The sequence below is a fragment of the Bos indicus x Bos taurus genome, chromosome 3 (assembly GCF_003369695.1).
Source record: "Bos indicus x Bos taurus breed Angus x Brahman F1 hybrid chromosome 3, Bos_hybrid_MaternalHap_v2.0, whole genome shotgun sequence".
Lineage (NCBI taxonomy): Eukaryota > Metazoa > Chordata > Mammalia > Artiodactyla > Bovidae > Bos > Bos indicus x Bos taurus.
In genome coordinates, this window is record NC_040078.1 from 112,549,299 (window position 1) to 112,573,256 (window position 23,958).

Here is a 23,958-nt window from a genome sequence, read left to right on the forward strand (position 1 = left end):
TGTTTCCCTCGGACACATGACCGTATGGAAGGCTTTGGAAAGTTCCACACCAGAGAAGCCTGTTTACTTGGAGCAGGACTCCCTGTAACAGAGACCATCCCTCCGGCCTGTTTGTAAGAGCTCTGCTCACTTCAGGTCTTGTGTTAGCTGTTTTTGCCAGAAACATCTTCCTTGTTGTTGACGCTAGGTCGTCTCCAACTCTTTGCGACCCTGTGGACTGCAGCTCGCAACGCTCAGAGAGGGCCTTCCCTGGGTGGGGAAGATCCCCTGGAGAAGGGCATGGCAACCCACTCCAGTGTTCTGGCCTGGAGAATCCCATGGACAGAGGAGCCTGGCGGGCTGCAGTCCGTAGAGGCTCAGAGTCGGACACAAGTGAAGTGAATTAGCACGCGTGCCAACAATGATAAACAGTAACTCCCGGCTCCCCACTGTCTCCGCCACCATTCTCCTTTCTGTCTGTGAATCTGACTATTCTCAGAATGTCAGGCAGCTGGAATCATGCAGAATTTGTCCTTTTGCGTCTGACTGACCTTCACTTAGCGTGATGTCTTCGAGGTTCATTCGTGCTGTGATGGGGGCCACTCTTGGTTGTGGTGCCCGGGCTTAGTGGCTCCGCAGCACGTGGGATCTTCTCCCAGATCAGGGGTTGAATGTGTGTCTCCTGCCTGGGCAGGCAGATTTACCACTGATCCAGCTGGGAAGCCCTGCCCCAGCAAATGTGATGGTCAGCACTCTTCCTAGGTGGCCTCCCTATACCTACCTAACAGGCCAGCCCCTGAATTGCATGGGCATCTACCCCTGTTTATCTTTCCCTCCAGAAGCCTGACAGAGGGCCTTGCTGATTCTGACAGTGAGTCCTGGTGGACCCGCTTGACCATCTTGTTTCAAAAGCAAGTGAACCTGTGACTCAGCAGTTCTGCTCTGGGATATTAACCCAAGGGAAGTGAGGGCATATGTCCATACAAAAACTTGGACAGAAGTGTTCATAGCAGCATGATTCATCATAGCCAGAAGTGGAAGCAACTCAAATGTCTCTCAGCTGAAGAATGGATAAACAAAATATGGTATATTTATACAACAGAATATTATTCAGCGATAAATAACAAGAATAAAATAGTGATTGATGTGTGCTACAGTGTGGGTGGACCTTGAAAACATTACCCTAAGTGAAGGAAGCCAGACCCAAAAAGTCACATATAGAATGATTCCATTTACATGAAACGCCGAGAATAGGCAAATGCGTAGAGACAGAAAGCAAGCCGGTAGTTGCAGGAGATTGAGAAGAGGGAATGGGGAACGACCGCTGCAGGGCATGGAGTTCTTCTCGGGGTGATGAAAATGTTGAGGAGTTATTAATAGGCAGGGATGATGGTTCTACAACGCTGTGAGTATGCTAAAAATCACTGAGGTGTGCAATTTAAACTGAGCCACCACAGGTCAGTTGGTAAAGAATCCACCTGCAATGCAGGAGACCCCAGTTCGATTCCTGGGTTTGGAAGATCTGGTGGAGAAAGGATAGGCTACCCACTCCAGTATTCTTGGGCTTCCCTGGTGACTGAACTGATAAAGAATTCGCCTGCAATGCAGAAGACCTGGGTTCTATCCCTAGGTTCAGAAGATTGCCTGGAGAAGGGAAAGGCTACCCACTCCAGAATTCTGGCCTGGAGAATTCCGTGGACTGTATAGTCGATGATATCGCAAAGAGTCAGACACGACTGAGCGACTTTCACTTCCACTGCAATTTAAAAGAGTGGATTTTGTGGTATATAAATTGTATCTCAATAAAGCTGCTATTTTCAATGTTCAAATTCTTTAAAAAAAATTCATTTATTTTTGACTACTCTGGGTTTTCATTGCTGTGCTCAGGCTTTCTCTGGTGGTGGCAAGCAGGGGCTGCAGGCACTCGGGCTTCAGGAGTTGTGGCACACGGGCTTAGTTGCTCCGAGGCCTGTGGCATCTTCCTGAACCGGGGATTGAACCTGTGTCTCCTCTACTGGCAGGCGGATTCTTAACCACTGGACCACCAGGGAAGAATGATAAAACTATTATTATTATTATTACTTTAAGTTAAAAACCAAGAAAATACAGCCAATCCCTGAATCACTTTTAGGGAACCCCTGGCAATCACTGCTTCCTCTTTTAAGTGCTCACAAACCATCTGTTGATAATACTAGATCCAGAGCTAGTCCATCTGTGATTTATAAACTCTGCCTGCTTCCTGGAAATCTCGCACACCTGGAAACCGCACTGGAACACCTATCTTGTCCTTCAGGGTTCTCGAAGCCCACCAAGAACTTCCAGGGGACTCATCGGTGAACTTTAGCATCTTGCAACATGATCCTTCCAGCCAAGAAGGTGGTGGGAGTCCAGGGGGAGCACAGAGCTGCCTGGAGGAGGTGGCATCTGCTGAAGAACAGAGGGCAGACAGTGCTGTTGGAGATCAGAGGAAGAGGGGCAAGCTCCTTGGCTCCGGGGGACAGAAAAAGCCACCAAGGAGGGCGGGGTGGGGGTATGTTGTGGGTGGGAGGAACGGCATGAGCTGGCCACTGTGGCCCGAACACAGCACGCTGGGGAGTACTAGGCTTCATCTCCAGCAAGACCACGTGGGCCTCAAAATACCACCAGCCCACATGGTTAGATTTCTGGATGCCCACAGGCTGTGGGTGTGGTGTGGTTCCCAACAATGGTGGTTTCTTTTGTGGAATTGAGGGTGGGCAGGACAGACAGTCAAGAAGTCTGTTTTTTTGTTTGTTTGTTCATGTATTTAATTTTTTTTAACTGTGGTAAAATATACATAATCTTTACCATCTTAACCATTTAAGTGTTGAGATCACCATATGTTCACATTCTTGTGTAACCATCACCACCTTCCTATTCCAGGACCTTTTCCTCATCCCAAATTGAAACTCTAAACCATGAAACAGTAACTCCCACCCCAACCCCCTTTGCCCTGGTCTCTAGTAGCTACTCTAGGAATTCTAGAAATCTCATATAAGTGGAATTATGCAGGTTTGTCTTTTTGTGTCTGGTATATTTCAATCTTAACATAATGTTCTCAAGTTTCATCTGTGTTGGAGCATGTATTCAGTTCAATCGCTCAATCGTGTCCAACTCTTTTTGACTCCATGAACTGCAGCACACCAGGCTTCCCTGTCCATCACCAACTCCTGGAGCTTGTTCAAATTCATGTCCATCGAGCTGGTGATGCCATCCAACCATCTCATCCTCTGTTGTCCCCTTCTCTTCCTGCCTTCATTCTTTCCCAGCATCTGAGTCTTTTCCAGTGAGTCAGTTCTTTGCATCAGGTGGCCAAAGTATTGGAGCTTCAGCTTCAACATCAGTCCTTCCAATGAATATTCAGGACTGATTTCCTTTAGGATGACTGGTTTAATCTCCGTGCAGTCCAAGGGACTCTCAAGAGTCTTCTCCAACACCACCAGTTCAAAAGCATTGATTCTTCTGTGCTCAGCTTTCTTTATGGTCCAACTCTCACATCCATACATGACTACTGGAAAAACCATGGCTTTGACTGTATGGACCTTTGTCAGCAAAGTATAGAATTTCATTTTTTACATAATTTTACTTATTTATTTTTTTACCTCGCTGGGTCTCTGTTGCTACAAGGGCTTTCTCTAGTTGCCATAAGTGGGCTTCTCATCGCAGTGGCATTTCTTGTTGCAGAGCACAGGCTCCTCGGTGCTCAGGCTTTAGTAGTTGCTGTCCATGGGCTCAGTAGTTGTGGCTCCTATGCTTAATTACTCTGCATCATGTGGAATCTTCCTGGACCAGGGATCAAACCCATGTTCCCTGCGTTGGCATGTGGATTCTTATCCACTTCACCACCAGGGAAGACCAGAATTTCATTTTTTAAATGGAGAATAATATGCTATTGCATGAATATATAATGTCCCATTGTATGGATATACCTCATTTTGCTTATCTGTTCATCCATCAGGGGATTCTGGGGTTGTTCCCATCTTTGGGCTGTTCTGAATGGATTTGATTTTAATGCATGATGTTCATACCGCAGTAACAAGGGATCTCTGGGGAGTGGAGAATAGGATGGATTTGCTGGGAGAAGAGCCAGGGAGTCTGTGAGAAGCTCCATAATAGCCCTAGTGTGTAGAGAAGGATGCTGGGGGTGAGGCTGGGTGGAGTGGCTGGGGCAGAAGAACAGAGGCTGGGAAGGCTCCCACGGGACTGACCCAGGCACTCAGGAGTACAGGGCAGGGCCAGGATCCCTGCTGTGGGGAGGCTGGGGTTACTTCTAGCTGGGGGGCTGGGGGCACCGTCAGCAGAGGTGCTGGCCCTGTGTGGAAACTTGGCCAAGAGTATTGTGCCAAGCCCTGGCTCACCTGTGACATCCAGGCGTGACCATTCAGACCTGGGGACTGGATATCTGTGAGCCGGAGGGCGAAGTGTGAAACCAGAGTGCCAGGTGGGGAAAGCAGCTTCCAGAGACAGGAGACCTGTGGATGAGAGGAGAGGTGGGTGGAAATGGGGTGGCAAGGACCCAGGGACCCGTGATTGAAGGAAGCTTCCAGAACCGTCGGTGTAATAGAGTGGGTGCATAGGGTGCCTTGTGCAGCCCTGGACAATGGAAGGTGCAGCCCTTCCGTTGTCCAGCGTTAGGAGCTTCCGTGGACGTTTGTTGACCGAAATGGGGAAAAATAAAGGGAAACAGGCATGTTTTTCATCCTCAGGAAACTTACGGCCTAATTAAGGCATTAACAGATATGAAAACACTCCTGGAGTCCAAGACACGCTTTGAGTCGGATCCTGCAGAGTCCAGAGGTGTTGAAGGAGAGGTGGGGGACCCTTCCAACCCGGTGACCCTGGTGGGCACTGTAAGGCAGGAGTTGTTTGAGTCGTTTTTCAGTAACTAAAGCCAAAAGCATTTAGCATTTGGTAGATTAACAAGTGTCTTTTGGTCCTGGCCATGGCCATCCCTCACCAGCGTCTTGCATTTGACCCCACAGGTATGACGCTGGAAGGGATGGCTTCATTGACCTGATGGAGCTGAAGCTGATGATGGAGAAGCTGGGGGCCCCCCAGACCCACCTGGGCCTGAAGAGCATGATCAAGGAGGTGGATGAGGACTTTGATGGCAAACTCAGCTTCCGTGAGGTACCTGCGTCCTGCTGGCCCTGAGCCCCTGGAGGGGGAGGGTCCCTGAGAGGACCCGCTGATTTACCATCCCCTGGACTACACAATGGCTTGGGCCCATCTAGAGAGCTGCTTGGATATTTAACCTGCAGTTCTGCTTTTTAACATATCTTTAAGGAGCTAGTGAACCACAGTGCTAGCATGAGAAAACACTCAGCAAGCAGTTTGAAAGTCACTTTGGGTAGGATAGCCTCCTTTGGGTAAAATGGTAAGTATTGAGACATCTGGAAGGATGTTCACCAAAACATTCATAGTGAATATTTGTGGGTGCAAAGTTTTGGTGGTTTTTAGTTTCACACTTTAAAAATATATTTAAACTGTTAATTTTTATCTTGCTGTTGTTTAGTCGCTAAGTCCTATCCGACTCTTTGCAAACCTGTGGATATAGCCCGCCAGGCTCCTCTGTCCATGGGATTTCCCAGGCAAGAATGCTGGAGTGAGTTGCCACTTCCTTCTCCAGGGGATCTTCCTGACCCAGGGATCATACCCTAATTTCCTGCTTGGCAGATGGATTCTTTACCACTGAACTACCTGGAAAGCCCATTAATTTTTAAAATAAGCATTTTAAAGTAGTTTTTAAAAAAAAAACAATTAAACAGAGGGTCTTACTTTCTGCACCTGAACCTTCTCCTCCAAACAAGTCCAGGATAGGTTTTTGGTCTTTGGACCCCTGGAATTGTGGGCAAAATTGTGTACATACAGATATATTCCTGGAAGAGTGCACATAGATTCACCTGATTTCCCAATGGGTGAAAACCTCAGCCATTTTCACTTTGGGGAATAAATCTCAAGGCCACTGGGTTTCTTCCACGGCAAGAATGCAGCTCCACAAGGAAAGGAATTGCATGTCTTGTGTGTTTGAGTTTTATCGAAAGGTTTTTAGATATATCCATGACTGAGCGACTGAACTAACTAACTAACTAATGACCTGGTATTAGAATAACTTTGGCAAGACCATCTGGGCTGAAGTTTGGACATTAGCCCAGCTGCTGTGGTCTCGTTTTCAGTCGTGTCTCTTTTGGGACCCTCGGAAGCTGAAAGAAGAGAAGACAGTCCTTGTCTTCTGGTGTTTAACCTTTATTATTCCAGAAACAGTGGAGTGCTGGCATCCTGGTTTCTGAGGGTGAGAACTTTGGCCAAATACTGGTCTTCTGTCCAGGCTAGATAGGGCCTTTGGATGCTCTTCCTGGTTGTGGGGGCGGGGGGGTGGAGGCGGTTCTCTCTGAAGCTGAGTTTGCAGCCATGAGTCCCTTCCCCAGCTGACCGCGCCTCTCACTGCTCACAGATCAACTTCAGAATCCCCATCTCTTCCTTTCCTCAACTGGCTGATGTGGAGGAGATCATGGAAAACCTGTGCTGGGTGTAACCCTCAGGGTAATCTGCTGCCAGACTTCTCATTTCAGAGCTAAGGAGCTAGAAGACCGAAAAAGTCAGCACTTGCCTGAAATCAGATCCCGGCTCAGGGCTGGGCCTAGGAGACAGCCTGCCACCATCATTTACCACGTTCAACTTTGCAGCTGTCTCTCTGGTTCCCTAGCGTCTCATTTGTATTACTACAAATTAGTAATAATAATAATATCAATCCTCTGTATTATTCATGCATCATGCTAGGCATTAGCTCTTTCTTTCCAATGTCTCAAGAAGTAAAGAATCAGCCTGAAATGCAGACGACGTGGGTTCGATCCCTGGGTTGGGAAGATACCCTGGAGGAGGAAATGGCAACCCACTCCAGGATTCCTGCCTGGGGAATCCCATGGACAGAGGAGCCCGGCAGGGTACAGTTCATGGGGTCACAAAGAGCCGGACATGACTGAGCACACATAACAATGACAACAAGAATCTGGGTACCCCTGGGATATAGAAAGTAAAGGATTTTGCCTTGGTGAAGCTTTGGAGGCACTGCTGGGGAAAGAACTTCTGTGGCAAAGTTTTAACCTCAGGGGAATGGAAATCAAGGGTGCTTAGACGTCTGTGCAAGTCACCAACTGAAAATCCCTCCCCTCTGTTTGACCCAGGAGCCTTGCGCATGCACCCCTCTCTGTTTCCAAAATGCTCAGTTTTGGTTAGCTGCTGGTTTGGCCATTTTGATCTGAGGCTTGGACATTTCCAGAGGGTTTCGTTGTGGGTACTCAACCCACCTACAGGTCTTCAGGGGTGTTCACGTTCAGTCCTTTGTCAATTCAGAGCCCCACTGTGGCCCCATCTCTAGGAGCTGTGCCCAGAGGTACAGATTTGGAAGTGTGGATGCGTTTGCAAAACAGTACTCCACAGCCCATCCTCCTGCTCTTGGGATTTCACTCTGCTGGTGTCCACCCATATTGTAAGCCACCAGTGGGCTGATGCTGAGTTTGTGTAATGAAAAGAGGTGTACATCCCAACCTCCGTCTGCCACACAGAGCTGCATAACTGGAACACATTATTTCTGAGCCTCAGTTTTTATGTCCTTAAAATAGGGCTGTTAAAAGCCTTTGCTCGGGACTGTTTTGAGGACAAAGTTCTCTTTCTATGCCTCTATCAGTTAGAATGCTTGACTGCTAGTGATGGAAAGAGAATGCTAACTAATTTAAACAAGGAAAGAGCAAGTGACTCTTGGTTCACATACCTAGGAGATGAAGTGAAAGTGTTTTAGACACAAGTAATCAGTCATTTTCTCTTGCTGTACCTTGACTGTGCTTTTGTCTACATCCTTTCTTTCCAAATAGGCTGTTGTCCCTGGTGCCTGCCATGATGGTTGCTGGCAGCTCCAGGCTACATTGCCCCAGGGGATGGAGGGCTACTTCATCCCAGAATCCATAGCAGTCTCAGAAGAAGGCTTCTGATTGGCCCTCATAGGGGTACATGCCCACCTCCTGGACCAATCATTGCATCCAGGATACTATGATTGGTTAGATCCAGGTCATGTGCCACAGGGCATCATAAAACAGCTCCACCACCATCATCACATGTGGCAGGAGCTGCCAGCTAGATAAAATGTCTCATTTCTATAGTGCCTTCCTGACCTGACACTTAGTGGGTGCTTGGTGAGTTTATATTCCCTTTCTTTCTTTTTTTTTTTTGGATTAACTTGACTGAAGTGAGTTACATCTAAAGAAAAGCCCTTTGATACAGAAAATATGTCTCTATTAAGCACCAGTTTGCTACTTTCCCCCAACGTTCAAGGGAATTGATCTTTCTTTTAAACCATTTCTTTTCCAATTATGAAAATAATATGTGCACATTTGGGGTATTTAACAAAATGGCACACGTGGAGCCTTTAAAAACGATGATCTAGCACAGTGTTTGATGACCAGAAGACAAATGTCGACAGTGTGAGAAGCAGGAACAAAAGCATATTTCCAAACTGTATGTAAAAGGTAATTGTCTGCATTTATAGTTTGTGTACATGTACAGACATGTGGAAGAAGTCACAGGATGCACTGGAGTTAGCAGTTCTGTCTCCGTAGCTCTAGGGATCTAGAATCGGATTCCAGGCACTACCCACCTCAGTCTCCTTTGGAGGCAGACAGAGAGGCCTTAATATCTTCCTCCCTTTTTCTTAAAAGTCCTTACTAATTCCATTACATCTGTCTCAAAGCAGAATTGCTCCAAGACCAGACATGTGGTGGTTTCGTACAAAGGCTGGATAAGGGGTTTACTACATTACCTGTCAGTCCTGGGGACTGGGGGGCTTCCCAGGTGGTTCAGTGGTAAAGAATCCACCTGCCAGTGCAGGAGACCCAGGAAGGAAGAGTCCCCTGGAGGAGGAAATGGCAACCCACTCCGGTATTCTTGCTGGGAAAATCCCATGGACTGGGGAGCCTGGCAGGTTACAGTCCACAGGGTCTCAAAGAGTCAGGCACAAGTGAGCACGCACACGCATGCACGCATAAGCACACGCTGGAAACTGTAGGTCTTCTTTTCTCCTCCCACCCTACCCTCCCTGAGAGGGTCCCTGGCAGCCCTGGCTGTCCTGGGTTGCACCCCTGTCTGTTTATGGTTGATTGGACTGTGGGTGGACCTGTGGCCAGATTAGGTCAATTGGATTCTGTATCTGGGAATTTGGGCCTGGTATTTGGCACACTGGCTCTGCAGGTGGCTGTTCCTGCAAGGTAATTCAGTGTGGAGTGGCCATTCTCTACCATGTGGTCCAGACACAAGAGCTTGAGAGAGAATGTGGCCTCCAGTCTTGAACACATTGGCTCTCCCCATTCCAATCTTCATCCAGACCACTGTATTTTGCCCTTGGCTTTTGAGATATCCTATTTGTATAATGAATACTTCCTTTTTGCTTAAGCCAACAAGTGTGTTTCTGTCACTCGCCACCTAAAAGCTCTAACTAATGTGGGCAAGTGTTTGTATCAGCAGTCAGAGCCACAGAATTTAAAATTCCCTTAAATTCATCACAAGCATTTGCTAGCTCATGTCTGAAACTGCTTTTTAGCTTTGTGAGTTCTCTGTTTCTTTGTTTTCTGCTTCTCCTTCCCTCCCCCCTCTTTGCTCAGAGTCACAGCTAGGACACTTTCCAATTCTCTACAACATACCAGTCTTTGTGGACTATAAATAGGAAGACAAACAAGGCTGGGCAGTTGGAGAAATTGTCATTCAGGGGTTGGTGATTGTGATACATTAAATGGGAAAGTCTGGCATGTTCTATGGAAGGCTGGAGAGTTTCGAGTTGAGCTGAATCTTTTTTCTTTAACTGGCTGGGGCAGGGAGACCCCCTAAGTTATGACAGAGCTGCTGGTGGTTACCTGTGCGCTGGCAGAGTTGAGAGTGAGCACTCGTGGGCGGGATCCACTCGGGAAAGGACTGTTGAGGATTACTTTAAGCCCTTTTGTTGGTGGTGGTGTTTAGTCACTCAGTCGTGTCTGACTCTTTGCGATCCCATGGACTTTAGCCCACCAAGCTCCTCTGTCCATGGGACTTTTCAAGCAAGAATATTGGAGTGGGTTGCCATTTCTTCCTCCAGAGGATCTTCGCAAACCCTTCTGTAAACACCTACATTGTCATCTCTGCTGCAGAGTAAGAAAAATGAATTTTAGACAAGAGACTCCCCTGCCCCAGGTCACTAGGATTGGTGCTAGGCTGGGGGCGGTGCTCTGTCTTTCCTAAGCTCCGGAGGGGCAACCTGTTTTGTGTCCTCCTTAAGAAGAATTGGGGAGGAGGGTGGCTTCTGCTAAGTGCTTTAAGGACACATAGGGGACCGAGGGATGGTTGGGTATTTTAGTCTTTCCCTCTGTCTGAGGCTCACGTGTGCAGGGCTCTTCAGTCTCTTCTATGAGAGCCCGCTCACCACCATCCCCCAGCCCCCTTGTCCCCCATCCTTTTCCTGGGGGAACCTCTCCTCGTTCAACAGGCTTGAGCTCCAAGTCTTCTTTGGGGCCAGTGTTCTGGCTGTGAGAGTCTGCCGCAAACTGAGTCTTTGCCGGCCTCTAGTGAGAGAGTTTGAAGCTGCAGGCGGGTGACCGTGGCATTTCTGTCGAGCCAAGCTGACCCCGGTGACGGCCTCCTCCGTGAAGCTGAAAGTCCTGCAACATGTTGCTTCACCAGTTGCTTTGTTTTTGGCGAAGTCCACAGCGGAGTTAGGACCCTCGAAGCAAGAATGACAAAGAAGGACTTGTTGGCAAGGCGTTTTGGGGGTGGTTATGATGGGAGCTCGGACTTTCACTTAATGAAACACGCTTCCCTCTAGGCATTAAGAGACACTCAAGCTGGAATTTGGAAAAAGTGCATTGAGCTTGTCTTACCTCCCACTCTGCTTTAGAAAATGTTCTTTCCTCTTGGGGAAGACAATCTTTAGAGGAAAATTGAAATTTCCCTTTAGGCATACATATTTTGTGTGTGTGTGTGTGTGCTCAGATGCTAAGTCATGTCTGACTCTTTGCAACCCCATGGACTGTAGCCCACCAGGCTCCTCTGTCTGTGGATTCCTCCAGGCAAGAATACTGGAGTGGGTTACCATTTCCTCCTCCAGGGCATCTTTCCCAATCCAGGGATCGAGCCCACGTCTCCTGCCTTGGGAGGGGGTTCCTTACCACTGAGCCACCTGAGAAGATCTATTCTTCTTAGATGGATAAATTATGCAAGTGGTATAGAAGCTGTTTGACAAATTCACAAACAATTTTAAAGAAGAGAAGTAAAAAAGCCATAAAACTGCCTTGGGGGTGATGGAAGGACATGCAAGGGGTGAGATAGAGCAAGCACTGCTCTTTCAGGTTGACTTATTTGTTTATTTAAAAATGTATCCTCCAGAGTATTGTATGTATTGTATTCTCTTAGTACAGACTGACTTGAAAGACAAATTCATTCAGGTAACATTTTGATCTTCAGGAAGATGATGGATTATTCAGTAAGTAGTGTGGGGATTACTAACTAACCATGTGGAAGAAAATAAGGTTAATGATCAACTTCACATGACAGATCAGAATAAATTTCAGAGATTAAATATTTACATGTTTTTTTTTAAAGAGTCCCAAAAGCTGTAGACAAAAACACAGGTTTTTGATTGTTTCTGTAACCTTGGTGGCAAGGAAGGATTTTCTAAGCATAACACTGATGAGAGAAAAGCAAAGATTGATAGCTTTTGAAAAACATTTCCACCATAAACAAAGCTGAAAGGCAAGTGACAGAGCTAAATTAGAAAACACTGAGGAAGGCAAATAGTTTAACGCCAAAATGGGACACAAATGGGAAATAGAAATGGTTTCTTAAAATGTCAGAAATATTAAGTTATTTAGTTTTAAAAGTAGTACCTACCAATCTACTGGACTGTTTCTTTCATGGCTGTTAAGTAGAATGTGGCCAATTTTTTGCTTTTATGCATATTGCTTCTTCTTAAACCATTTTATGTAATGTTTTTATGCGATATAACATTTATGTGCATGTTTTAAGGGATGGATTCCAAGCAGTGGAATTAATGATTAGAAGGGTGAAAACATTTTATTTTTGGTAAATATTTCCAAAACGCCCTCCAAAAATTTTGATTCAGGTTACACTCTCATCAACATGAGGGTGCCCCTTCCCCTACATCCCTGTGGGAAGATGGGCCTTTAAAAAAAAAAAAAAAAATTATGTATTTGTTCATTTATTGGCTGCAGTGCGTCTTCATTGCTGCACGTGGGTTTCTCTAATTGCAGCCAGCGGGGGCCCCTCTCTGTTGCTGTGCGCAGGCCTCTCATTGCCATGGCTTCTTTTGTTGCGAAACACGGGCTCTAGGGTGAGCAGGCTTCAGTAGTTGTAACCTCAGGGCTCTTAGAGCACAAATTCAGTACTTGTGGTACCTGGGCTTAGTTGTTCCTTGGCACGTGGCATCTTTCCAGACCAGGATCAAGCCAGTGTCCCTTGCATCGCAAGGCGGAGGCTCAACCACCGGACCACCAGGGAAGCCCCTTGTTTTGTTTTTTTGACTGTGTCTCGAGGCATATGGGAGAGGGCCATGGCACCCCACTCCAGTACTCTTGCCTGGAAAATCCCATGGATGGAGGAGCCTGGTAGGCTGCAGTACATGGGGTCGCTAAGAGTTGGACACGACTGAGCGACTTCACTTTTACTTTTCACTTCCTGCATTGGAGAAAGAAATGGCAACCCACTCCAGCGTTCTTGCCTGGAGAATCCCAGGGACAGGGAAGCCTGGTGGGCTGCCGTCTGTGGGGTCACACAGAGTCGGACACGACTGAAGTGACTTAGCACCAGCCGCAGGGAGGCATGTGGGATCTCAGTTTCCCCTACCAGGGATCAAAGCCACATCCCCTGCGGTGGAAGCACGGAGTCTTAACCACTGGACTTCCAGGGAATTTCCCCATGTTTTCAGTGTTGACAGTGTGATAAGGGAAAAAATAGCTTGTCATGTGGATACGTATACACCCTTTGTAATAGGCGTGGCTATAATGACTGTAGCTCGGGTCAGAGGGGCCTGTAAATCTCTCCGTGACGTTGACTTTGACCCTTACCAACCTCCCCCTGCAGTTCCTGCTTATATTCCACAAGGCCGCCGCGGGAGAACTGCAGGAGGACAGCGGGCTGATGGCACTGGCGAAGCTTTCTGAGATCGATGTTGCCCTGGAGGGCGTCAAAGGTGCCAAGGACTTCTTTGAAGCCAAGGTAGGTGCCTCCTTTCTGCGCGGCACAGTCCCTGTGTCCCTGCTCCCTGCCCAGCGAGCTCCCAGCCAGCAACCAGCTCATCAGGACGAGGGAAACGGCGCTCGCTTGAGCACGTGAGATGGTAGGGAAAGGAGAGTGTGTGTCTGTGTGCCATCTGAAAATTAAAAACAAAATGGGAAAATGGCCAAATGGCAAATGCTTTGGATCCTGGTTTCAGATTTTTTTTCTTTTTAAAATTTTTGACTGTGCTGGGTCTCCATCACTTCTCGGGCTTTTCTCTAGTTGTGGTGTGCAGGTTCTCGCTGCGGTGGCTTCTCTTGTGAGGAGCACGGGCTCTAGGCACTTGGGTTTTAGGAGCTGCAGCATGTGGGCTCACTAGTTGTGGCTCCCAGGTTTTCTAAAGCACAGGCTCAATAGTTGTGGTGCATGAGCTTAATTGCTCGGTAGCATGTGGAATCTTCCCAGACCAGGGATCGAACCCATGTCTCCTGCATCGACAGGCGGATTCTTTACCACTGAGCCATCAGGGAGGCTCCTGATATCAGATTCAAACAGGCTTGCTGGTGCAATGATCCCAAACGACTCTGGAGTCAGACTTTCCTAGAGAATTCCTCTCTACCCCAAACCACATGAGTTACTTGAAGGGCTACCTCTGTGTTTGCATCTTAGACACCTGTGTGTAAACAAGGACAAACGGGGCCCGAGAAGGCTGCCCTGTTGGCTTGCCCTGGATCAGAATTGTTATGTGCAGTGTTGACGATGCCAGGGAGCCGGGAAGGATTCTGCAGCATGTGGTCTTGGAGCCTTCTGGATGCTTCTGCTCATTCACGAGTTCATACGGTCATTGAACGTTTCTGGAGATTTTGTCTCAGTCTGGGTGCTGTCGTTTCCCTCCCCCCAGAGCACACTGGCAGAAAGATCAGGAAAACACTCCAAATGTCCCCCTGCAATTGCGGGTGGGGGGTGGGGTGGGGTGGGGGTGGGGCTGGGGAGACGGGTGGGGGGGTGCAGTGGATAAGACCACCTGGTTCACATTCTGCCTCCTCTACTTACCTGCCACCCGTCGGTGCCTCAGTTTCCTCATCTGTACCATGGAGTTGATAATGAGATCACCACGAGGATGACATGCTTTCTTTCGTCTGAAGCGTTTAGCAAGTGCCTGGCTCACGGAGCGCACCCCGCACGTGATGTGAGCTGCTGGGACTCCTGGCAGCTCCAGCCAGGAGCAGCCCCTTGTGCTGGTTGTTTAATCTTCCTGATCCAGGGACTGAACGCACATCTCCTGCCCTGGCACGCAGATTGTTTACCACTGAGCCACCACGGAAGCCCCCCCTCCTGCCTTATCCCAGGAGTTTCTTTGCCCAGAAACAGAGAGTCCTGGGTGACACAGCCCAGCCTGTTCAGGCCTCAAAGCAGCGTGTGCTCTCCACAGCTCAGTGATGCTTCGTGGAGACAGGAGTCCAGCATCTTTCTGCCAGGCAGACCCTTATCCATCGCGCCACCAGCGAAGTCCCTGCCTCGAGGATTTTATCCTTCAGAGACCCTCGTGCCAATGCACATAGATGTATAGACAAAGCTTTTCATACAGTGAGGTTGGTAATAGAGGAGAACTGAACGTAACGGAAATGTCTGTGACCCAGGAATCGAGTCCGCTGTGGTTCACGCACACATTTGCATATGCTACAGCCCTTGAAGAATGAGATACAGCTGCGTTTACATTTGCTTATTGTTCAGTTGCTCAGTCATGTCCGACTCTTTGCGACCCCATGGACTGCAGCACACCAGGCCTCCCTGTCTGTCACCAGCTCCCGGAGTTGGCTCAAACTCATATCCATTGAGTCGGTGATGCCATCCAACCATCTTGTCCTCTGTCATCTCCTTATATGTGGACAGATGTCCAAAATGAATTAGGCAAAACAGTGTGCTTGAAAGCCAATTTTGTGAAATAGTAAATACAACCTGGACAGTTTTATACCAAAGTATTAGTAATAGTGATGTCAGAGGGACTGACTTTTTAAAATAATTTTGTGAGGCTTTATAATGTGTGTGCATTATTTTTACAACCAGGAGAAAAGATGAAAAGAATAACAATAAATTTTTTTGAACTTGTTCTGTTTATACGTCTGCCTCCTCACCCACAGACTCAAAGGCAGAGTAGGTGTGTTACCTGTGTAATTACAGTGCCTGGCTAATAATGGCCCTCAAGAAGTGTTGGCATGAATGACAAATGGAGGAAATCATAGCCCGAATTTGGGAGAAGGCCATAAAGGAGCTGACATTCGCGACAGATGTTAAGAGATGAATGGGGATTCACCTTGTAATCAGGGAGGAGAAGGCGTTCCTGCCGTGGGAACTGTGAGAGCAAAGGCTCTGAGGCATGGGGTGGGGAGGGGCAGGGAGGGCTTGGAGGCTGGCCCCTGTCTGTACTGGACGCAGCTGGACAGGAAGCTCTAAGTTCCCCTGAGGGTCAGGCTTTCCCCAGCCTGTGGATCACCAGAATTATCTGCTGACCGGCTTCCCAGGCCTCACCCAGCTCTCCCTGGGCTCTGCGGGAGGATTCAGTGCGTGGCCAGTCTTGGACAGCAGGGCCTTGCTCTGATCAGCCTTGGGTACAACGGGGACACGCTTGCCTGGGGAGAGACTGGACTTAGGGAGGCTCCGTAGACGCCTGGAGAAGAACTGTAGGTCCAACGAGGAGTGTGACAGTGGGCTGGGGAGGAGGTGGGATGAATCCCAACCCCCCTAGAGCTCTCAGTGTTGGGACTTCCCTGGTGGGCCTGTGGTTAAGACTCGGTTAAGTCCGAGGTGACTTCAGGCAAGGGAAAGACCTGCCCCTTTATCTGAAGGGCACACTGTTGTTTGGTACTAGTTTCTGCTCAGTCCTATTGGACAGAACTTGGCCACACCCCATTAAATGGGAGGCTAGAGAATGCCTTTGTTTTCTTTCCTGGGGATCCATGTGCCCAGCTGCAATTCTGATGCTAAGGAAGACAGGCATACTAGATACTGTAGTCATGGAATAATCTCTTCCATGCTTGTCCATTCCTGAACTGACTCCTGGCAAGGGCTGGAATATTGTTACTCTGATTGGCTTCTCTCCTTGAGCCCAGGGGTGAGGCCAGTCTCCCCTAGGCCCTTGGGCCATGTGCTAGGGAAGCATCATAGACAGAAAGGGAGGGAGGATGGATGTTTCATGGACAACTAGCCACACAGACCACAGGCGCTATCTTCACGGGATACAAACTGACACCTGAGAACTAGCGGGAATTGACCAAGGGCAGAACGTCATGGTGACTAGAGTGGGAAAGGAAATAATCAGAGATACAAGGAAACTCTGGAGAAATGCTAATATGGAGGACAAGAGCGATTTGAAGAAGAGATTGAATCAGATGAGGTTGGGGCAGAGGTGTTGGGTCCAGCAAATGGGTCAGTGGAGAATTCTGAGAGATGAGGTTCACTATGGAGGGAGGGCAGATTGTAACAGGGTAAGGGGTGGGTGGCAGTTGGGGGGAAAGAGCCCTGATAGCTGACTTTCTTGTCGAAGGTTGGCAGAGGAGGCCTATACAAAGTGGGGATGGTAGCTTAGGATCAGGAAAGAAACTGTTTTTGTTTTTTTTAGCCTAGGGAAGATAGATGTCGGCATGTTTCTAGGTCACAAGGAAGTGATCCAGGGAGAAGAAAACGTAAAGAATGGAGTGACTGATGGACAAGTACCCAGAGATCATAGAATCAAGAGGAGAGGTGGACTTTTATAGTGGAGGAGAAGGACCCCAAGTAAAGTAATTGCACAGGTCCCCAACTTTCCTCTGACCTGGCCAGGAATGGGTAGGTGGGTGATTAGCAAACGTGAGTGTTGATGGTGACCCTCTGCTGACCGCTTCAGATTCAGGTCGTATCAAATCCTCATACAAGCTTTCTGCAGGTAGGTGTTATTATCCCACTTTGCAGATGAGGAGACTGATGCTTAGACAGTGGTTTGTTGATCGATATTTAACAACTGGCTCTCTGGACAAAGAGTGTGTGTGTGTGTATACACATACACACACACATATTTATATGGGCTTCCCTGATAGCTCAGTCGGTAAAGAATCCGCCTGCAATTCAGGAGACCTCAGTTCTATCCCTGGGTTGGGAATATCTGCTGGAGAAGGAATAGGCTACCCACTCCAGTATTCTTGGGCTTCCCTTGTGGCTCAGCTGGTAAAGAATCTGCCTGCAATGTGGGAGACCTGGGTTCACTCCCTGAGTTGGGAATCCCTGGAGAAGGGAACTTATATAAGTTCTTATATATAAGAAGGCATATATATGCCTAAGTTTATTATATATTTTGCTGATAAAAAGGATACATAGCATGCAATGTACAAATAATAAATATACACTATTTTTATTGTAGATTTCATATAGTCTATTTTTTTTAAGTGGTGATGGTTTAGCTGCTAAGTCATGTCCTATTCTTGCGACCCCATGGACTGGGAACCTACAAGGCTTCTCTGTCCATGGGATTCTCCAGCCAAGAATACTGGAGTGGGTTGCCATTTCCTTCTCCAGGGGATCTTCCCAACCCAGGAATCGAACCCAAGTCTCCTGTATTGCAGGCAGATTCTTCACCGACTGAGCTACAAGGGAAGCCAGAAGAGCAAAGTATTTTAAAAATACTTGTTTTTATTTATTGTGTTGTACCAGGTCTTCATTGTGGCATGCAAACTCTTAGTTGCAGAATGTGGAATCTAGTTCCCTGACCAGGGATTGAACTCCGAGCATTGGGAGCTCGGAGACTTAGTCACTGGGCTATCAGGGAAGCCCCCTTATAGGCTATCTATTCTTAAAGAATAACTCCTTGATTTTTGCTGGACCCTTGTGTCTGTAGGCAGTCTACGATTGCAACTGACAAAGGAATGTAGTTCCAAGCTGCATGTTTTTAGTATTTTGTTTAATTTATAAGAAAAAAGTGAAAAGACATGTGTCAGAACTTCATTCATTCCTCAGTGACGTGAGCAACATCCTTGCTGAATTCAATAGTAGTTTTTAAATATTGAAAGAACAGCCTTTCCATTTTGGAGCCATTTATAATGTGAATGCTACAGACACTACACATGCTTACCTTTAATCTGCATTTTTGACATTTTACCATCACTTTCTTAAGAAAAGATTGTCTAGACAGTCACTGAAAGAATAATCAAACCCTTGTTTGTAGCATTGTTCTTCCAAGGTGTGAGTACCCCTCCTGGGATTGCTTTTAAAGCAACCCACAGGATGCCTTTGAACATAGAGTTGGGACAATTCATGGTACCAGGTCATCATACACGATTTCCACCTTAGAGATGTGACAGACGCAGATAACCTTGAGGACACAGATAGTAGCAAACGAAGCACAGTCACCAGAAAATGGTGACTTTTAAGTATGTGTTACCTTTGCTTGTAATATAATTTTATTGTGAAAGTATATAAATCTAATTTTTAACAGTGGCTATATTTAGCAACCAGCTCATAAAATTCCTGGAAATCAAACAACTGGCTTGCAAGCAGGTAGCAGCTAGTGCGCCTCTGGTCCCAGAGATGTTCAATGACGTGCCCAGGGTCTGCTTCCTGTCCACCCTGAGCACAGGGAAAAGGGGAGGGATGAAGCGGGTGGGAGAGGAGTCCAGAGTGGACAGCCCGCATTCCTCTGTGTTGTCTAAACGAGGGAGGAGAGGGGTGGCAGGGTCCCTGAGGACTGCAGCCATCCGGTTGACCACTGTGGGGATGCTGGGAGGAGGGTAGAGCCTCAGTGAAGGACCAGCCCAAACTGGAAATCCTCACCCCCAGTGGGTCCTGGTGAGGCTTCTAAGAAAAACACATTCTCAGCCTGCAAGCAGGAGCAGACAAAGTCCTTGGTCCAAGGGTGGGACTTGGTAGAGTTGAGGGGCAGAGGTGAAGCGTGTCTGGCAGAAGTGCAGGTCCTGGCAGTCGGAAGTTATGTGACAGTTGCTGTTGTGAAGATTGTTCAGGCATCTGTTCTGGGTTAGAAAGTTAATAAAGGCGAGGCCAGCACATTAGGAAATAGGAGCTTGAACCCAGGTTGTAGGATTCTACAACCATTAGGGATACTTGGGGGAGGGGCTGGGTAGATGACAGTAAACTCCAACTTGGACATCTTGCCAAGATCAAGAAAGAGCAGTCTCTGAGGACTCTGACATAGGGAGCCACGGGTTAGAACTGCTGGGTCAGAGCAGGGCCCCAAGGGCCTGAGAAATACCTGATGGGGGAGTTTGGAAAACATAATTTCCTTGACCCTATCCCTAGGGATTCGGATTCGGAAAGAGTAAAAACATAATACGTACTGCCTACTGATAACTTCATTGGTATCTTGTCTTCAGAAATGGACCCTTGTGAAGTACAGGGAGGATTTGAAAAGGATATTATAATTTTTCATTGAAATATGAGACTCAGCATTGGGCTACCATAGATGTGGTTTTCCCCGGTGGCACAGCAGTAAAGAATCTGCCTTCCAATGAAGGAGATTCGGATTCGATCCCTGGGTCAGGAAGATCCCCTGGAGAAAGAAATGGCAACTCACTCCAGTATTCTTGCCTGGGAAATTCAATGGATAGAAGAGCCTGGTGGGGCAACAGTCCGTGGGGTTGCAAAGAATTGGACATGACTTAGCAACTAAACAACCACAGCCAGGGATGTAATGAAATGAAAATCAGAATGGACTAAATAAAAAGCGTTGTAGGGAATGGTAAATCTTAGCTGCAGCACTGCAGAGAAGTGAATGAGTGGACCAGGGGATAGACTGATGAGACAGCGAGACAAGGAAGCTAGTGACAGAGAAATCAAGCAGATGATGCCCATAGGTAGAGATAATGAGAGATGATGATGCATCAATTCAAAACCATTGGAAGCTCCATAAAGAAACTCATAGATACAGAAAACAGATTTGGTAACCAGAGGGGAAGGAAGTTGGGGGACAGATGGGAAAAATGGATGGAGAGAGTCAACTACAGGGTGATGGATGGTAATGAGACACATGGTGGTGATCACTTTGTAGGGTATTCAGAGGTGGAACTGTAATGCTGTATACCTGAAACTTACATAAAAGGCTATATCACATTCATTCTCTAAAGCCATTATGAATCTGATTACAAAATCTGATGAAAATAACACCAAACAATTTATATATCCATCTAATAAGTATCACTGTAAGAATCCTAAAACATTAAGAAATGGAATACAATTAAAATATTTGAAATTTATGTTAAGATGGCAGGGATAATTTTGTAAATATATTCATATCATAGGTAGGTTAAATTAGAAAAATGTGACCATTGCAAGTAGATGTCTCAAAGACATTTGGTGAAGTTTAATACACATTCATAATCACACATTTGAAAATAAGAAAATATGCTTCCTCGACCTAAGAAAAAACTTACTTTCTTTATAAATATTAAGGCATTCTATAAGGCAGTGATATCAACTAATGTAGCACAGGCGCAGGAGTAAACAAGCCAGTTAGTGGGATGGGGCAGAAAATAATAAAAGCAGGTCTCCTTCATGTGGGAACTGAGTATATGGAAAAGATAATTTTCAAATCAGCGGGGAAATAATGGACTCTTCAGTAACAGGTGTGGAGACAATTGGCTATCCACTTAGGAAAATGAAGTAAAGCCCTCCATTAGGCTCCCTCACTAAAATAAATTGCAGGGGCCTTAAAGAGCCAAGTGGGAAAATGAAAACATAAAAGTATGAGAAGAAATTACAGGAAAATGGGTTTAGAACCTGGGTGGAATAGAACTTCTTAAACATGATATGGAATACAAACTTGGAAAGGAAATAAGTGAACTTTTTGATGACATCAAAATTTAAATGTTTATATGACCCAAGATACTTTGAAGTAAAAAGACAAAAGACTGGAGGAAATTAACTGAGAAATATATACCTAAATTATGTAAAGAATTGCAAATTAAAGGAAAAATAAACACTAGCTGAATAGAAAAATGGGCAAAGAATATAAATGGATAATTTATCAAGAAAAGAAAGAAAGTGAAGTCGCTCAGTCGTGTCTGACTCTTTGTGACCCCATGGACTATAGCCTACGAGGCTCCTCCATCCATGGAATTTTCCAGGCAAGAGTACTGGAGTGGGTTGCCATTTCCTTCTCCAGTTTATCGAAGAAGAAATAAAAGAAGGTGCCAATTTTTCTTCCACATCAGATTGGCAAACAGGAAAAAGGTTAATGATAAGTGTTGGTAAGGTTATGGGGAAATGAGCCTTGCATTTCCTGATGGTGGGGTGAAAATTGGAGCAGCTCTTTGGAGGGCGATCTAGCAGTTTTTATTAAAAATAGTGTACACCTAAAGATGGGGTTTCCCTGGTGGCTCAGGGGTAAAGAATCTGCCTGCCAATGCAGGAGATAGGTGTTTGATCCCTGGGTCAGGAAGATCCCCTGGAGAAGGAAATGGCAACCCATTCCAGTGTTCTTGGCTGGAAATCCCATGGACAAAGGAGCCTGGTGGGCTACAGTCCATGGAGTTACAAAGAGTCGGACACAACTTAGTGACCAAACGACACCTAGAAATATCCCTTTGCCGCAGGCAGATTGATGCAGTCCCAGTCAAAATGCCCACAGGGAGCTCATTTTGTTCTTGACTTCCCCTAGAACTAAAGAATGTCATTGTGAAATTAAAGGTGCAAAGTAAGTAGAAGAGGGCATGGATATGAACAGTATCCTGGGACTTCCTTGGTAGTCCAGTGGCGAACACTCCATGCTCCCAATGCAGGGGGCCCAGGTTTGAACCCAGGTCAGGGAACTAGATCCCACATGCTGCAGCTAAAGACCCAGTACAGCCAAATAAATAAATATATTAAAAAAAAAGTATCCTGAAAAAGAAGCTAAAAAAAAAAAGAAAAAGAAGCTCAGGTGGAATAGGCAACCCCAGCAGATTGGAAGGAGCATCTGTAACACAGAAGCAAGTAAAATGATGATATCCTCGCTGTTAGAAAGCAAACATGGGAAGACCAAGGGCAGGGACCACTGGAGCAGGGTGTGGATCAGGGGTCCTGCCTCCAGCGGGGCTGGGGTCCCAGGCCCTGTGGCTGGAGAACACCGAGTTCTGTTTGGTGGGCTGCTCCCTCTCCAGGCGTCTCTTTCGTCTCTCACTCTGTTGACCTGCCCTGACTGTTTCTTTACAGGTCCAAGCCTTGTCCTGTGCCAGTAAGTTTGAAGCGGAGCTAAAAGCAGAGCAAGATGAGCGGAAGCGGGAGGAAGAGAAGAGGAAGGTCCGCCAAGCAGCCTTCCGGGAACTCAAGGCCGCTTTCAGTGCTTAGTGGGGCTGACCCTGACCTCTGACCACAGCTGTGCCTCACAGATGCTCCGGGGAGAGCTGGCCAGACACCCTCACCCCTGCTGACCCTTTGCCCCAGCCAACCTCCACACGCACCACAGTGCACACCCCTTGGCCTCGTGGGGTGGCAGGGGCAGCTCTCAGCCCCATTTGGGAACCCCTCCCAGAAGGTCCCGCTGCCCGCCTCAGGTCTCTCTCCTGCACCCTTCTCTGTAGCCAGAACGTGCCTCTACTTGGCAGCCTGTGCCTGTTCCTGTCTCTTTTCCCCTCCACATCAGAGAGTGGTCTGCTGTGTTAATTCGTGCAGATTCTTCTTTCCTTGGTGGTCCTCAGAGGAGAGAGTCGCGGGAGGCCAGTGATGTTAACAACATCCAATTCCTTGGGCCATCCTTTTCTGTGTCTCTCCTCTCTTTCTCATCCAGCTTCCTTGTTCTCGTTCTTCGCCTGATCCTGCCAGATGCTCCTGCATCTTCTGTCCTTTGGTGATGGTGAGGTTTAAGACAGGCCAGGCTGGACCACAGTCTGGTCCCTCTCCAACAGCGGGCCACAGCATGCTGCTGAGGTGACAGAAAAGAATGAAGAGATGGGAGATTCTGGTCTTCCCCATCACCTTTCTCTTATCCTTAGCATTTCCACTTAGGCCCCTCCCTTTTCCTTCCCCTTTGCACTTCTCAGCCTTTTCCCCCTTCTCCTAAATACTGTGCTGCTTAACCGTAAGAATGAGAGAATGATTATAAATAATTTTAATGAATAGAACAATTCTTATTAACTCTGACTCGATGCAAATTATATTACAGTAGACCCTTGCCATCACCGACTAACAAATCCAGAGTCTTTCAGAATCTGAAAAGCTATGACCATTTTCACCATCTAGCCAGTTTCCAACATCTGCTCTAAGGTGTTCAAAGTGAAGCTGTTCTTCAGCACAAATTTGTACATGTTATGAGTTCTTGGGATTGCTCCCAGATATCAGGGGTTTGTTGTACATGATAAAATAATTTCTAACGTCATATTTATTTCTTCCCTTTTTTAACTGCTGTCTTTACAATGAATAAAACATCTGCATTTTTACCTTACAGCTATTCTTTTTAAATAAATGGTGCAAGTGGGCTTAGCCGTCACATCAGCGTGCTTCTTGTCTTCTTTGAATTGGAGGAGAGAGGAGGATGTTTTCTGTGCGGGCCGCTTCCAGCCCAGGCTCCTGTTTGACACTGAGTCCCTGAAGTAGAGTTACAAGTGGTCCCTGTGGGACTTGGCTGGTGGTTCAGAAGGAAAGAATCCTCCTGCCAAATGCAGGAGACATGGGTTCGATCCCTGATCCAGGAGGGAGCTAAGCTCCCTGGAGCATCTAAGCTCCTGCGCCACAACTACCGAGTGTATGCTTAGAGCC

General features: G+C 47.0%; 1 protein-coding gene across 2 annotated transcripts in view; it reads left to right on the forward strand.

The window, feature by feature from the left end:
- Window positions 1–23,689, forward strand: part of EFHD1 (EF-hand domain family member D1) — a 79,668-nt gene extending 55,979 nt beyond the window's left edge. For both annotated transcript variants that reach the window (XM_027537933.1, XM_027537932.1), the window contains exons 2-4: window positions 4,980–5,127; window positions 13,111–13,245; window positions 22,417–23,689. In XM_027537933.1, the coding sequence (XP_027393734.1) occupies window positions 5,014–5,127; window positions 13,111–13,245; window positions 22,417–22,551 (384 nt within the window). In that variant the 5' untranslated portion in view covers window positions 4,980–5,013 and the 3' untranslated portion in view covers window positions 22,552–23,689. The remainder of the gene's footprint in view (window positions 1–4,979; window positions 5,128–13,110; window positions 13,246–22,416) is intronic.
- The last annotated feature ends 269 nt before the right edge of the window (window positions 23,690–23,958 follow it).